General features: G+C 41.9%; 4 protein-coding genes across 13 annotated transcripts in view; 3 read left to right on the plus strand and 1 right to left on the minus strand.

The window, feature by feature from the left end:
• LOC110529374 (rho-associated protein kinase 2) overlaps nt 1-2664 on the plus strand; it is a 72710-nt gene extending 70046 nt beyond the window's left edge. For 6 of the 8 annotated variants that reach the window (XR_005052775.2, XR_016497594.1, XM_036984757.2 and 3 more), the window contains one exon: nt 399-2664. Coding sequence is in view for 2 of the 8 variants with exons in the window: in XM_036984760.2 (XP_036840655.1) it covers nt 399-411 (13 nt within the window). In the remaining 6 variants the exon portion in view is untranslated. The remainder of the gene's footprint in view (nt 1-398) is intronic. The other 2 variants (XM_036984758.2, XM_090242569.1) reach the window with 1 other exon arrangement.
• LOC110529377 (solute carrier family 66 member 3) lies at nt 2655-7683 on the minus strand. 3 transcript variants are annotated; one of them, XR_016497595.1, is made up of 8 exons: nt 7319-7650; nt 6124-6206; nt 4766-4835; nt 4269-4326; nt 4036-4135; nt 3751-3871; nt 3298-3339; nt 2655-3053 (listed from the first exon to the last, which is right to left on the minus strand). XR_016497595.1 is itself a non-coding variant. In XM_021611516.3 (7 exons), the coding sequence occupies exons 1-7, from the start codon at nt 7480-7482 to the stop codon at nt 2962-2964; spliced, it is 630 nt and encodes a 209-aa protein (XP_021467191.2). In that variant the 5' UTR covers nt 7483-7650; the 3' UTR covers nt 2655-2961. The 3 variants fall into 3 exon arrangements, 2 of the variants coding, with proteins under 2 accessions (XP_021467191.2, XP_090098698.1); XM_021611516.3 differs by lacking the exon at nt 4036-4135; XM_090242572.1 differs by lacking the exons at nt 4036-4135; nt 4269-4326; nt 4766-4835 and having other exon boundaries at nt 7319-7683.
• LOC110529376 (uncharacterized) lies at nt 7539-10094 on the plus strand. The gene is made up of 2 exons (XM_021611515.3): nt 7539-8043; nt 8338-10094. Exon 2 carries the CDS (start codon nt 8348-8350, stop codon nt 9344-9346), a length of 999 nt encoding a protein of 332 aa, XP_021467190.2. The 5' UTR covers nt 7539-8043; nt 8338-8347; the 3' UTR covers nt 9347-10094.
• Nucleotides 10095-10345: 251 nt separating this feature from the next.
• On the plus strand, nt 10346-14139 carry LOC110529375 (uncharacterized). The gene is made up of 2 exons (XM_021611514.3): nt 10346-10501; nt 10827-14139. The coding sequence occupies exon 2, from the start codon at nt 10837-10839 to the stop codon at nt 11851-11853; it is 1017 nt and encodes a 338-aa protein (XP_021467189.3). The 5' UTR covers nt 10346-10501; nt 10827-10836; the 3' UTR covers nt 11854-14139.
• The last annotated feature ends 2806 nt before the right edge of the window (nt 14140-16945 follow it).

Below are 16945 nucleotides of genomic sequence, written 5' to 3' on the forward strand. Positions count from 1 at the left end.
AGTGTTCTGCTGAAGAACCCACCACAGTCAGTGTTCTGCTGAAGAACCCACCACAGTCAGTGTTCTGCTGAAGAACCCACCACAGTCAGTGTTCTGCTGAAGAACCCACCACAGTCTGTGTTCTGCTGAAGAACCCACCACAGTCAGTGTCAATGTGTGTTTGAGTTGTCAGAGTTCTCAACAAATCTTTGTTTAGTTGCATGCTGTGTGCTGCTAGTTTGTGGTGTTGATGGCTGATGTTTTGTTAGCTGTTTGGTGTGTGTGTGTGTGGTGTTGATGGCTGGTGTTTTGTTAGCTGTTTGGTGTGTGTGTGTGTTTTTGCACGCACTCTTCGTGTGCGTAATCTGACTTCATCTAGCAAAATGCCATATGAATTAATTACTTTTCTCTCTTCACAGTTTACCTCTATGATACAAAGATGTGCTGAATCCTCTCACATCATGTGGACTGGAGCCTGAACACAGTGGAACCTATACATCTACTTTGCCTTTTCAGAGACAAAGGCAGTGTCTCAAATGGGGCCCTATTCCCTATATAGTGCACAACTTTTAACCAGGGCCCATATGGTTCTGGTCAGAAGTAGTTGCACTATATAGGGAGTAAGGTGCCATTTTGGATTCAACCAAAGACTGCAAAATGCCAGATATTTTAGGGAAAGAGGGTCAGGTTAACGTTGCATTCATGTAAGGACTGCAGTCGGACTTGCATATGTCTCAGTAAACCAAATGGTTTCACCTTCTGCCTTCTACAGTATAGCCTGGTCCTAGATCCGTTTGTGCTGTCTTGCCAACTCCATTACTGTGCTGTTGTCATGCCAATGGCAAGACAGCACAAACAGATCTGGCACCAGGCTTCATACACTATGCATGTCATAGCAAATTTGTACAATTCCATGATTTCATGGATCGAGAAAATGAAATACTTTGCAGGTCACTCTAAAACGGCCTTATTTTATAATTGTCATGTTGAAATACATACAGACCTAGCCATATATTTGCCTGTGTCTTTACATGCCTGGGTGATCCTCATAAGCTATATAATTAGATGGGTCTGTATTAGGTATGTGAGTGTGTGTATGTGTGTATATATAGGAACACGTGTTCTGTCAGTGTATTATTGCCACAAAGATACAGTACCAGTCAAAAGTTTGGACACCTACTTATTCAAGGGTTTTAATTTATTTTTACTATTTTCTACATTGTAGAATAATAGTGAAGACATCAAAACTATCAAATAAAACATGGAATCATGTAGTAACCAAAAAAGTGTCAAAAAAATCTAAATATATTTAAGACCTTTAAAGTAGCCACCCTTTGCCTTGATGACAGCTTTGCAACAATTCAACCACGAAGGCCTGATTCACGTAGTCGTCTCTGAACAGTTGATGTTGAGATGTCTGTTACTTGAACTCTGAAGTATTTTTTGGGGGCTGCAATATCTGAGGCTGGTAACTCTAAGGAACTTATCCTCTGCAGCAGAGGTAACTCTGGGTCTTCCTTTCCTGTGGCGGTCCTCATGAGAGCCAGTTTCATCATAGTGCTTGATGGTTTTTAAGACTGCACTTGAAGATACTTTCAAAGTTCTTGAAATGTTCTGCATTGACTGACCTTCATGTCTTAAAGTAATAATGGACTGCTGTTTCTCTTTGCTTATTTGAGCTGTTCTTGCCATAATATAGACTTGGTCTTTTACTAAATAGGGCTATCTTTTGTATACCTTGTCACAGCACAACTGATTGGCTCAGAAGGAAAGAAATTCCACAAATTAACTTTTAACAAGGCACACCTGTTAATTGAAATGCATTCCAGGTGACTACCTCATGAAGCTGGTTGAGAGAATGTCAAGTGTGCAAAGCTGTCATCAAGGCAAAGGGTGGCTACTTTGAAGAATCTCAAATATAAAATATATTTTCATTTAACACTTTCTTGGTTACTACATGATTCCATGTGTTATTTCATAGTTTTAATGTCTTCACTATTATTCTACAATGTATGAAAAACTTTAAATAAATTAAAACCCTTGAATGAGTAGGTGTGTCCAAACTTTTGACTGGTACCGTATGTGATAGTTTTATTTTTACGAAAACTAAATATTTCACTGCACATATTTTTCCCTGTAATGTTACAAGATAGGCTATGTATAAACAATATAATTTAAAGTGTGAAATCTGAGTTTAGTCTACAATTGATACTTAGATGAGTGTATTACTTCATTCAAATCATGTTACATTATCAGAGTAAAGTGTTTGTAGCCTAGTCCCAGCTCTGTTTGTGCTGTCTTGTCAACAACACCAACCAAAGGGGCAAAACGGCACAAATGGATCTGGAAACAAGCTAAAGTGTTTGTCTTTATGACCGAATAAGGTGAACCATGAAGTACAATATGGGAATATTCTTCCACAGTCGCCCCAAAGGACGCTGATCCTGGGTCAGTTTTGTATTTAGCCCACTAATGGTTAGGATTGGGGGAGGGGAAGCTATTCCTAGATCTGTACCTAGAGAAGACTTCACCCCCGGAGTTTCTCGTTTTCAGGCTTCAGTAAACAATGCTGACCATCAGACAGAACTGGATCAATATATTTCATTTATGTTCTATATCACTGCCCGTCTACTACATGGCTTGTTGGAAAAAATCGGAATAAATACTGTACTCGATAAGAGTGAATATTCTTTATTGTGTGTTTTTATTGTGTGTTTTACTTGTATTGCTCATCATTTTGGAGAATTTAAGACTTTTTTTCCTAAGGGTTGCTTCAATACCATGTTATGGGACCAAAAGACCAGTGGATCAGACCTTGTTTGTGGTTTCACAAGTCAGACATTTTGCAAGTGAAAATGCTAGTTTTCTTTATAGGACAGTCCAGTTTTAAGTCCAGTTAGTCCCTCCATGTGTCATTCTGTGTTCTTCTGTTTGCTGCCTGAAGAATATGACTCAGGTGACTGACAGACTCATCTCCAAAGCTCATTCCACCTTTTTGACATCTCTTCTGTAGTGGAATATCATGGCCAGCACAAATCCATTGAGCGATGACAAGACCGCGAACCGGGTGAGAACTGGAAGAATCAAAGAACCAAAGGCCACAAACTGATCACTGTGGGCTCACTTCCTAATGTTTATAACTTCTGTTGAACTTTCAGAAAGTGATCTATTTCATCAAAGCCATAGAGTTGGGTAGAGGACCCACTTGGCCTAAAACCCTATTTCAGCAAAAGTATGAAATGAGCTCTAGTACATCTCTATGGACTAAGATCACATGGTGATTGCCAAGTCTCTACAAGGAAGGCAGTAGATACTGACCTTGTATGTCTGCTGTTGTCATAATTGTAGTGAACATCCTCGCTGAAACACAGAGGATTTGAGTGTAAAAACATAGACGCACAAACAAACCCTCAAAACAGTCAATGATATCTCAATTACTGTATTAAAGGGACAGTTCACCCAAATTACAAAAGGGTGAAATATCCCTTTAAACATTCGGACCCCCACAATACAAAATGACCAATGGAAGAGGCCTACTGTTCTAGTACCAAACTGGTGGTCAGATTCTCTACTCTTCAACCTGAAGTGTCCACCTGTTCACTCCTCATGGATTTAAAAGCAGTGGATTGGATGTAAATATTGGGAGTTTCCATAATTTCCTTACACCAATCCATTCTTTGTAAATACATGAAGGGGTGTGAACAACTGCACACTTTGAATGGTAGAGGAATTGGACCACAGTCTCTTCCCCTCCCTTGGCTTGGTACTCACCCAAGCAGGTGTAGCAAGATATGCTCCAGGCGAGGGCACTGACCCCGGAGGAGTCCTTGGACTGGTACAGGCACTGGGCAGAGGCAAACTTACTGCTGGCACTGATTAAGGTACAGAGGCTCTGAAGGGGTAGAAACAAGACCAAGAACAGACATGAAGATTATTATTTTATTTTTTACCTTTATTTTACCAGGCAGGTCAATTAAGAACACATTTGTATTTACAATGACAGCCTGATTTAAGCCCCACTGGGTAAGAACGGAGGGCAGATCCGTCCTAACGCACCTGATTCAACTAAGGGCTTGATGATTGGATGATTCAAGTGTGTTGGTCTGGAACAAAAGCCTGCACACCCACTGTGGGCCCTCAGAAACAGGATTAAGGCCTATACACAAGTCACCTAACAGCTGAATGATTTCTGGAGCATCTATATAGGCCTTATAAACAGTTTATGAATCCTTCACTAAGCTTTACAAGTTGTAGTTTGTTTAAAGTGGGACCTAACATGCTATACTTACCATAGCCAGATCAATGATCCAATCTTGTAGTGTGACAAGTTTCCATCCCCCTACAAATCTAGAGTGGAACATTAAAGACTACAACAGCTGACAGTGAGCAATGTTTGTCATTTCTCAGTGATTGGTTAGGATTGTCAAAGTCAGCCGCTTGTACTCAGTGATTGGTTAAGGTTGTCATGAGTCAGCCGCTTGTACTCAGTGATTGGTCAGGGTTGTCATGAGAGTCAGCCGCTTGTACTCAGTGATTGGTTAGGGTTGTCATGCGAGTCAGACGCTTGTACTCAGTGATTGGTTACGGTTGTCATGAAAGTCAGAGGCTTGTACTGACTCCCTCCCCTTCAATTAAAACGCAATCGCCCTCAGAAAAACACGCATAGCATACACGCTCTCACATCCCTCACCCCTTTCAGTGGTCTTTAATGTATAATTGTGTCTGTGAAAGATTGTAATCGGTCAAATCTACCTGAGCATCTGCATTCTGATTGGGTGGAGGATACAGTGCAATGTAGATCAAGCTGTGCTTGGCTTTCCCATTGTAATAGAGGATGAGCAGAAGCAGGACGGTGTCTAAAACAAAAATACACTGTGCTTCAATTTACACCTCTTAGTTAATGCAACAGACTTGTTAAAGGGGGATTTCAGTAGTTATTGTTAGTTGATTCTTCACCCTGTGACTAGTCTATGGGAAGGATAAAAAGTAATCCATGGTTCAGATTTCATTAAACTGCCTCTACAAACGTCTGCTAACTTTAGCCACTTCTAGCTGGCTATCAATGGTATAGTGTCAACCGTGACAATTTTCTAAATATCATGGCCAAACCAACTGAATTATTTGACATTAAAGACGATTTTTGTAACATTGCACAGTTGCCCGTATTAATCCCATAGAGTTTTAGCTAGCTGTGGCTAAAGTTAGCCTAAGTTTGTATAGGCTGTTAAGGATCGGTTTTTGACTAAAATGACATAACCAAATCTAACTGCCTGTAGCTCAGGACCTGAAGCAAGGATATGCATATTTTTGATACCATTTGAAAGGAAACACTTTGAAGTTTGTGGAAATGTGAAATGAATGTATGGATAATATAACACATTAGATCTAGTAAAAGATAATACAAAGAAAAAAACATGCTTTTTTTATTATTATTTTTTTCATCTTCTTTGAAATGCAAGAGAAAGGCCACAGTGTATTATTCCAGTTTAGGTGCAGTTAGATTTTGGCAACTAGATGTCAGCAGTGTATGTGCAAAGTTTTAGACTGATCCAATGAACCATTGCATTGCTGTTCAAAATGTTGTTTCAAGTCTGCCCAAATGTGCCTAATTGGTTTATTAATATATTTTGAAGTTCATAACTGTGTACTCTCCTCAAACAATAGCATGGTATTATTTCACTGTAATAGATACTGTAAATTGGACAGTGCAGTTAGATTAATGAGAATTTAAGCTTCTGCCCATATCAGATATGTCTATGTCCTGGGAAATGTTGTTGTTATTTACAATCTCATGCTAATCACATTAGCTCTTTTTAAAGAAAAACTAACCCCGGATTACAGTTTCTCCTGGTCCATATACTTTCAAGATTAAAAAATATTAACATCAAGTTGTAAAATACTGAAGTTCACCTTTAAGGATCTTCTTCTCTGTCACACACACAATGCTCTATTTGTATATATTTCACTCAGAACACACACACACACACACACACACACACACACACACACACACACACACACACACACACACACACACACACACACACACACACACACAGGAAGAACATCCTTTCATGACTCGTGCCATGATGGGGGCATAGCACGAATCATTGCACATGATAGCATCATCTTGTGCAACATCACCTTGGGCAATGAGTATCGGGTACTCCAGGAACGTGGAAGATGGTGCAGCATGGTGAATCTGGTAGGTGACAAACACGACATATCTGGAATGGAAGGACATGCAGACAGTCAGGCAGACAGATGGAAGGACAGAGAGGGAGAGAGAGACAGACAGACACAGAGGGACAGACAGACAGGACAGACACAGAGGGACAGACAGACAGAGAGAGAGGCAGGCAGCCAGACAGTGGATTCATTTAGATGCCAGTACCAGCAGAGTGACCAGACACACAGGCTGCATGTATGCCAACACACTAAATCACAAAACTGTACTGCAGGGAATTAGGATTAGGGGAGTCTGATTTCTGTAGTATGTTGAACTGTAGTGAAGTCATGAGGTTGTCCCGACCTGGCCTTGAACCCGGGACATTTAGACTGTCAACCCAACACCTTAGCTATTACATCTGAATCCGAATCTCTTGACAAGGTAGCTAGGTGTTGGGTTAGGAGTCGCCCTTGCCTTTACCATGCTGCCAACTGACACCCTGGTTCCCCTCACTCCTTTCTCCCAAAGTCAGACACTCCCCATCAGTCTGTACCCCATCCATTTCCAGTTGACATTTACCAGTGGGTCGAGTGACAGTGTAATGGGGCACCACAGCTGCAGCCGAGCTATACTGAGACCAGTACAGTATAGAATGCCTAGTTTAAGCCCCTCTTCCCCTACACGTAGCTTCAAAGTTAATGAAAGCTGAGGAAGAGTTCAGGGGGGATCAAAGTTATTTCAGAAGGTAGACAGGACTGTAGGTATAGCATCTGGAAACGTTATCGGAAATGCATCTTTGATGGGTTATAGGCCTATATCTCATGAAGTATGCTTTAGAAGAAATACCTTGAATGTCATATGCTGTTCCTACTCAGAGGAGATGAGATGTTTCAAACCACTTGACATTCATTTAGTAGTTGATGGTGTAACCTGTTTTCTAGTTGATTAATAACAAAACAGCCATCATTGGTGCTTCCTAGTTATTACAAAAACATCGAAATGTACTAGAACCCCCCCCCCCCCAAACAAAAATAAAACCCGTTGTTTTTATGTCTCAATTTATCCGTGCAAATTAGACTCTGTATGCTTAAGTTTGACATAAATGTACCAATAGGCTAGTCTGAAACACAGCTATGTGAGTACAGACGTGTGGAGATGTCCTTAACTTACCCAGTCAACTCCAACAGCAAGCCCTTCAGGCTGAATCCCTTGGAAGACTTCGCTCTTGCTACGAGAACAATCGACGGGATTTTAGACACTAAACACAAGCAGAATGTACTATAATTTAACAAGTGTAACAAAATGTTCGAGTCGTCTACGGGTGACGTTAGCATAATGTCTTGGTATTGGGTAAAAATAATGATACTTGTAGTCTGCAATCACTCCTGTTAGTTGCCGGATTGACTTGACAGCGTGTAGTCAGTCTACCCGAGAGAATTGGACAGGTGGCTGAGCATTTTTCCAGTATATTACTTCAAGCAATAACCTTTTGGCCATCACATAGTGAGCGTTGAAGTGCGCCCCCGAATTTGTATGGCTTGTATTTCAAAGAAGCGTTATCTTACATTACATGGTTGACAAACTATACAGTTACAACAGTAGCCTATAGGCAGTTGTGCCTGCCTATATGATGGTCAGTGAGTTTGAAAAACGTGAAAGAAATATGACACAGATGAATGTAGGCCTATTTCTCCAGAGGTTCGTGATTCACTTTTGGAACTGTTTGTTCCCGCCAAGTGCTGATGGCTCATTATTTACTCAATGATTAATGATTGTACGGCAGGCTATCCACCTTCCTAATTCCCGTCTACAACGTTGAAACCATTCTGACTGGACGATACAAAACAGGAGCTGGTATAATTTACAGCATCATTTTAGACTATTATAAAACCAGGGTAAGTGAAATTTCAATGGATCTTTTTTTTCAATTGATCAATATGCTCATAGTTTTGGACAGAAGCCTAAGGACATGTCTTTAGCCTATACTAGTGATCTAAGCACTGAGAAATGTAACCTACTGTAGTTGGAAATATCCACATTTAATGTAATCAAATCAATTGTTTACGCTTGTAGTAACATTATAGGCACAGCACTTTAGCAATTGCATTTTAATTGCTAAGCTATTTTTATTTCCAGACAGGAGAATAACTAACATTTATGAGCATTCCTCTCTCTTTTCCCTTGCTCAGTGCCTTAGGGATGAAGAGCTGGTTTCTCCTTCCTCTCCTGTTTCTGGCATGTTGTTGCCATGGCACCTTCTCTTGCCCAGCCCTTTGCAAATGCTACATATCCCCAAGAAAAACAGAGGTGGTCTGTAATGAAGTCCCCCTCACCCAGTTCCCCTCCTACGGTCTTCCAAGCAACACAACCTCCCTCACCATCCAGTTCACCAACATCAGCTCCATCTCAGAACAGCACCTGAGAGCGACACCCCTTCTACAGGAGCTCTACCTGTACAACAACAACCTGAGCACCCTTCCCTCAGATCTCTTCAGGGGTGTCCCTCACCTGTTCTCGGTGGCTCTCTCGGGTAACGCATTGGATCAGCTTCCCGCCAATGTCTTCAGCCACGCTCCACTGCGTGACCTGGTGCTGAAGAACAACCTGATCAGCAGTGCGGATGCTAATTGGCTCCCTGACAACAGTAACCTCACCTGGCTGGACCTGTCAGGGAACCGTTTGACGGCCGTACCCACAGCCCTGTTCCAGAAACTACGCCATCTGAAGAACCTTGACCTCTCACATAACCACCTGGAGAAGCTCCCGCCAAATTCGTTACACCCTCTGACCAAACTGGAGAGGCTGACGCTGGAGGCGAACAAACTCAGCACCCTGGACGTGTCTACCTTCAGTAACAACCTCAACCTGACACACCTGTTTCTTCTGTCGAACCGGCTTGGACAACTGCCACCAACCCTGTTCCATGGCCTCCCAAACCTGGCGCACCTGAGTCTGGATGATAACCTGCTGAGCCACATCCCTCCTGGTCTGCTGGACCAGCTTCACTCCATTGAGGAGCAGGGGTTGGACCTCACGGTGAACCCCTGGGTGTGCGATGGCAAGGTGGAGTACCTGTGGAGGTGGCTGCAGAAGAACCAGAAGAAAGTATTCCTGGCCGATGACATCAGGTGTGCCAGCCCTGAGTCTCTGAAGGAACGATCAGTTATGTCACTAACTGACAGTGAGCTAGGACTCTGATCCATCAAACCTTTTTCACTCAGATTATGAATTATCACTTTAACCTATCTCAAAGTGTGGTCTATTGAACTCCTATCTCAAATGAATCTAAGGTAATGTTGATCTATTGCATATTGTGTATTTTCATCATAATTATGCACACATCCACGTAAATAAAAAAGTGACCTGAATTGGAATTTTAAATGACTTATCTTGGTGTCCTATCCTTGCTCTCTAGCACCTTAGTCTGTCAGAAAGGGGTATAAATACCCCACCAACTGGCCCCACGTCTTGACTGAATAATATGCCTATTAAATAATGATGTATTAAGTCAAATTGTTGTAAAAAGTAGTCAGATGTTAAAGGCTTAATTAAACACGTACTGATATTAATCTCTGAACATAACTGAAGGACATGCAAACAACAGGCCACCGCAGTCTCTTTGTTCACATCAACAATTTATATTTGACCTGTAAAAAATTACCAAAATTGTCATGCCCTGACCTTAGAGCCTTTTTTATTCTCTATTTGGTTAGGTCAGGGTGTGATTTGGATGGGCAAATCTATGTTTCTATTTCTTTGTTGGCCTAGTATGGTTACCAATCACAGGCTTTTAGGGATTAGGGATCATACTTAGGCAGACCTTTTTCCCCACCTTCAGTTGCGGGATCTTGATTTGGTTAGTTCCTGTATAGCCTGCAGAACGTTACGGTCGGTTTGTATTTTTTTGGGGGGTGTTCATTTGAAATAAAAGTAAGATGTTTGCCTACCACGCTGCACCTTGGTCTCATTCCAACAACGAACGTAACAAAAATAGCTGTAATTCAACTGCTAATTTACATGATATTTTGTCGTTGTTGTGTAGATGCCCATGTCATGTTTTCAACTACCCCAAAAATAGTTACAGCAAAATAATAAGCGTATGATGAATGACTAAGAATGGAAATTCCCCAGTTGCCCAGGTCTCTAATTATTTGTTTACATTTTGCAATAAATCCACAAAAACAGGTTGTGGACTTTATCTAAACCCACTCATTATTTACTCAGTCTGGTGCATAGCCTGACCCACACAAACACACACACATTTTATATAAGGAGCATTGAAATAGTCGTAAGAGCAGATGAAACAAGCAAGCCAATGAAGGCAACAAAACATGAATGACAGCAAGACTTCAGGTAAGGTGAACTAAAGGACTTTGATTTAATTACTGTGTCTTAATCCTCTTGACAAACAATACTTTTATCTGTATCTGAAAAAAACTATAACTCAAGTTATTTGTTATGTATTATTTACGACTTATGATTATATCGAACATTGAAAGATACCGATCAGAATAGTGTCATTCATTAAAACAACTGCTTGTATAATGGACTTGATGTTACAGAGCATTAAGGAATTCTTTAGGATTTATGAGTCACCTATGTCTTTTGCGTTAACATACACTTCTGCAAATATTAAATCATGTATGTTTTGAGGCCCAACTATCTCTTTGTTTCACAGTTTTAGAAAGATGAGCACCTGGTTCCTCCTTCCTCTGTGCGTGCTGACCTGTTGTTGCAGCCGTAGCAATGGCGCCCTCTCTTGCCCAGACATGTGCACCTGCCATTTCTCTTCCAGCGACACCAAGGTGGTCTGCAGTGACGACTCCCTCTCCCAGTTCCCCTCCGATTGTCTCCCAGGCAACACCACCTCCTTGTCCATCCAATCCACCAACCTCAGCACGATTACTGCCAACCACTTACAGGCCACGCCCCTTCTGAAAGAGCTCCAACTATATTACAACAACCTGAGCACACTTCCTTCAGATCTCCTCAGAGCTGTCCCTCACCTGCACACGTTGGATCTCACAGGGAACCACCTGCACTTCCTACCACCATATGTCTTCAGCCACGCTCCACTGCGTAACCTGGTGCTGAAGAACAACCTGATCAGCGGTGTGGATGCTGATTGGCTCCCTGACAACAGTAACCTCACCTGGCTGGACCTATCAGGGAACCACTTGACGGCCGTACCCACAGCCCTGTTCCAGAAACTACGCCACCTGAAGAACCTTGACCTCTCCCATAACCGCCTGGAGAAGCTCCTGGCGGGGGCACTGAATCCTCTGAGCAGCCTAGAGAGGCTCAACCTGGAGGGGAACCAACTCAGCGCCCTGGACCCTTCCGCCTTCAGGAACACCCCAAACCTGACGCACCTCTTCCTCCAGGAGAACCAACTGGAGAGGCTTCCCCCGACTCTCCTCCAGGGGCTCCATCGCCTCGAGTTCCTGTTTCTCAACTTAAACCGGCTTGGTCACATCTCCAACACCCTGCTGGAGCAACTCTCCTCCCCATGGACAAGCAACCATCTTTGGGTGGCCTTCAGCCAGAACCCCTGGGTGTGTGATAAGAAGGTGGAGGACCTGTGGAAGTGGCTGCAGAAGAACCAGAAGAAAGCTTTCCTGGCCGATGACATCAGGTGTGCCAGCCCTGAGTCTCTGAAGGAACGATCAGTTATGTCACTAACTGACAGTGAGCTAGGACTCTGATTTATTTTATATTTATATTACACAATAAGACGGTGGGGAGCTGTGGAGGTGTCTCAGTATGACCCCGGGGAGAGTGTTCTTTCTGGAGGAGGTGAAATGTGCCAGCCCTGGTTGTTAAGGACCAGCGGTTGTGTCTCTGACAGAGAAAGAGCTAGGCCTCAAAACTGATAAATAAAACAGGCCCACTCTTCAGGTAACAACTGCAAATTATTCTGTGTTTTGATTGGCTAAAAGGTCTTTCTCTGTCTGTCTGTATGTATGTGTGTATATATATATATGTGAGTATATATATATATATATATATATATATATATCTCACTTACATTATCACACACACATTTGAGACAAAGACCTCTTGCATTTCAATTAAGGCTTCTGTATATTTGTGGATACCCTTAGGACGGTCCACTGGCACTAGGTGGCATCATATTCAATGTTTTTGCACGATGAGCTCCCTAGTAGACTATTGAGTGACCTGTCCTGAACAGTTGTTCTAATGTATAATATACATGGTTGACAACAACTATGCATGAATAGAAAATGGACACCTTTGTGACAGGATGTCTTTGTGACAGCTACATTTCTACAGGTCAATCAGCCTGGTGGATCTAGTGATCTGGGGGTGGTAATACTTTGTGGTTTCCCCTCTGCATTGTCTCACTTGTATATGCACTTCATTCTTCTTCTCCTGTTTTTTAATGGCATTGAAATCAATGGGGAGGGAGCGAGAGAGTGAGAGAGAGAGAGAGAGAGAGAGATGGAGCGAAAGAGAGAGAGAGAGAGGTAGGGAGCGAAAGAGAGAGAGAGAGAGGTAGGGAGCGAAAGAGAGAGGTAGGGAGCGAGAGAGAGAGAGAGAGAGAGGAGAGAGAGAGAGAGAGATCAAGAGAGGGAGAGAGAGGTAGGGAGTGAAAGAGAGAGAGAGAGAGGTAGGGAGCGAGAGAGAGAGAGAGAATCAGTGAGTTTGTCCTCTGCGGATGTGGCACAGGCCTCTCTGTCCTCAGGATGCCTTGATCACAGTAAGTGAGAGACCCAATAATTTATGACTCTTGTAAAGCAGCACCCACGTCTCCAGAGGTGGTTACTAATGAAAATTGAACCCTGATCATAAATATTTGCTGAAGAGCGGAAGAAAACATGGCTTCCTGAAACGGCAGCGGACGTCGGAGCGTTTTCCCCCGGCATCGTACAATAGAGTTGGATAGAGGGCGCCAAAGCCCGTTTTACCATGGACAGCGCAATTGAGGGCTTTAACCATTTTGAAGTAGCCAACTGGGTGGGACTTGCTATGGGTTAAAGAAGGATTAAATAATTCCATCCAAGTCAGTAGGAGGTGTCAGCCAATGAATTATACTCCTGAGTAAACATTTCATAATTAAATCACCAACTATGACGTGTTCTGACTGGTACGCACCTATGTACTGCCAAGACAAGCATAGGAGAGGAACTTGACCACTTTAAAAGAGAAAAAGCCCTCAATAGCTGGTGGCATCAGACAAAGACAAAGATGGCAAAGATAAGAGATCTCTAGTGCATCTTTAAGCGTCCTACGCTCGTTCTGCCCACGAACAGGTGACCTCTCTCTCTGATCGGGATGGACGAGACGGAGTGTGTGCTCTGGCATCGGGCCGCACTGTAATGACTGACTGACAGTGATAAAAAAAAAGGTTATTGGCAGGGCTTTTAAAAGGTTATTGGCAGGGCTTTTAAAAGGTTATTGGCAGGACTTTTACAATGTTATTAACAGGGCCTTTAAAAGATTATTAACAGGGCTTTTAAAAGGTTATTAACAGGGCTTTTGAAAGATTATTGGCAGGTCTTTTAAAGGGTTATTAGCAGGACTTTTAAAAGGTTATTAACAGGGCTTTTAAAAGGTTATTGGCAGGGCTTTTACAATGTTATTAACAGGGCCTTTAAAATATTATTGGCAGGTCTTTTAAAAGGTTATTAACAGGGCTTTTAAAAGGTTATTAACAGGGCTTTTAAAAGGTTATTGACAGGGTTTTTAAAATGTTATTGGCAGGGCTTTTACAATGTTATTAACAGGGCCTTTAAAAGGTTATTGGCAGGGTTTTTAAAATATTATTGGCAGGTCTTTTACAATGTTATTGGCAGGTCTTTTACAATGTTATTGGCAGGGCTTTTCATGCACGCCAAACAAACATGGTTCATTACAAGATGAAGAGTTAAAATGTAATTCATCTTCCAAATGAGGGTGATGTGATATGAGTATGACTAGTAAGTGCTCAATAACTCTGCCTTGTAAAATAAATACTAATAACAACTTCATATTCTGCATTGGACAAACTGAAATGTATTTTTTTTTTAAGAAACATATTGCCAACCTAAATATTTCAGTCAAAATCATTTGGATAGAGAATGGCATCTCAATAAAATGCTTTGAATGCTATAGTGCTTTATAGTAATAGACTGAAAACAAGTTGTGGCTAAAAATGCTTTATGGAATTGCTGTGATTTACAGTGTTTGATTGAATAGAAAATTGTGTTCATCCAAAATGGCACCCTATCCCTATCTAGTGCACTACTTTTCACCAGAGCCCTATGGGCACTATAAAGGGAATAAGGTGCCATTTGGGACGCATTAAATGTTTGATTGATATACACCCCATCATGATTCATAGCACCTGATAAATAGGTTGTCATCTTCCATCTCTGAACTACAGTGCCTTATATAAATACTCTCTCCATTAAGGTCTTGCCTGATTCCTGGCACCTTTGTGAATACATGTGCCATTGTGGTAAAGCAAGGATCATGGCTCACAACTATAAACCTGTCACGCCCTGACCTTAGAGATCCTTATTATTCTCTATGTTTGGTTAGGTCAGGGTGTGACTCGGGTGGGAAAGTCTATGTTTTCTATTTCTTTGTTTTTGGCCGAGTGTGGTTCCCAATCAGAGGCAGCTGTCTATCGTTGTCTCTGATTGGGGAGCATATATAAGTTGTCATTTTCCGTTTGGGTTTTGTGGGATCTTGTTTTCAGTTTAGTGTCTTAGCCTTACAGAATTGTGCGCGTTCGGTTTTTTGGTGTCGTCGACAAAAATACAATGTACGCCATGGTCTCCTTCTCCTTCTCCTCCTCCTAAGGTCAATTCTATTTCAAATTTCAGAAAAACTGTAATTCCCCCCACATAGACATTTTGGAATTGGAATTTCAATTTAATTCCCGAACTGACTCAATTTAAATGGAATTTATCCCAATCCTGTAAGACACAAATACTATTGTTTGATCTAAAGGGCCAAACTGATCCTAGATCAGCATTCATTCAGACTCTTTCTGAATACAGGCCAGGATTATTGAGGTAGCCTCCCAAATTGCATCCTATTCCCTACATAGTGCCCTACTTTTGATCAGAGCCATATTGGTCCTAGTAAAAAGTAGTGCACTTTAAAGGGAATAGGGTGCAATTTGGGAAAGGAAAACAGTATTGTTTCCCACCATTTTTATTTAACTAGTTATTATTTACAATGACGCCCTATCAATGTATAGTAGACTTAATTTTTCTGTACTCAAAGCATTGAAACGTTTATTTTCAATAGACCCCACATCTCGGATTTCTTATGTCAGTGTAACAGTATAACTTTAGACCGTCCCCCGCGAACCATCACACATCAACAACATCGTTACCCATCGCTCCACAAAAGCCGGGGCCCTTGCAGAGCAAGGGGAACCACTACTTCAAGGTCTCAGAGTAAGTGACGTCACCGATTGAAACACTATTTAGCGCGAACACCACTAACTAGCTAGCCATTTCACATCCGTTACATGAGCCCCCTTGAAATCCCACAGTTCATGGTCATTTTATTTGTTGTAGATGTTCAAAACTCTATCAAAAGTGAGAGGAGGTAGCGACGTGCCCATTAAATACCTACCTGCAGCTCGGTGAGAGGAGGAAGAGACATGCTCATTAAATACCTGCAGCCACACACGCGCACACACAGAAAGAGAGAGCATGTTTAAAGGCTCTACATGGTCAATCTGCCATCTGCATTGGCCGTGCAGCACTTAAGGTGATACGGCTGCGCAGCAAGGGCTTCATACTTCTTGCGCTTCGCGGAACAGCGCAGAGTTGTTGTGAAGGAAGTTGTCAAGGAAGTGAGTTTGTGTTTATACAGGACCTTCCACCCCCACCTACCGTCAAGAAATTGTGTCAATGTAGAGCTAGCTATACCTCCTCACTGTTACAAAATGTAGCCTCTGGGCGCCTCTGGAGGCTACGCAATTGCGTCATATGTAGCGTCTGACTACATTTTCAGATCAAGCATAAATTGACTTTAAGGGTGAACCTACTCATCATACCTCAATGATAGCATACAGGTGTAAGATCTTAATTTGCTAAAGCATGAACACTGTCCTGTAGCAATCGGGAAATGTGAATTATTATGTGGATTATAATTAATGGATATTGCTGTCTGACTCAGGGTTGGGGTCAATTCTCTTTTCAATTCAGGCAGTGAATAAAAATTCAGTTCATTAAGGGGGCTGATTCATACACCTTTCCTACACAGTTCTCAATATTTTCTGTTCAGATTTAACTTATTCGGTCACTAGCTCTGCAGGTGTGGCTACTTTGCACGCTCTGAATACATTTCATTCAACAGTTGAAACCCTCCCACTTGCCCTTCGAACAGATTGTCTCATTGAGTTTTCATTCAATAGGGTTTTCAGTACGTGTACAGTATCTTAAGCCATCCCTTAAAAATGGTGTGCCTTTCAGTTAGAATTTTATCGACAGACTCACGAGAACATATTGAGAGAACTGGTTCAGAGTATTAGGGATATATTTTAATTGTATTTTTTTAACTTAACCTTTATTTAACTAGGCATGTCTGTTAAGAACAAATTCTTATTTACAATGATGGCCTACCCCAGCCAAACCCGGATGACTCTGGGCCAATTGTGCGCCACCCTATGGGACTCCAAATCATGGCCAGTTGTGATAGTGCCTTAGACCGCTGCACCAGTCGGGAGCCATCTAAATATATGCATATTTGTCTCCAGTTCAGCTTCAATTCTAGATTATATAAGTTTAGGAAAGTATTTACAAATCATTTAAAATACAGTTTCAGAGCGTC

Source organism: Oncorhynchus mykiss, chromosome 8, assembly GCF_057628025.1.
Source record: "Oncorhynchus mykiss isolate SJ-2025 chromosome 8, ASM5762802v1, whole genome shotgun sequence".
Lineage (NCBI taxonomy): Eukaryota > Metazoa > Chordata > Actinopteri > Salmoniformes > Salmonidae > Oncorhynchus > Oncorhynchus mykiss.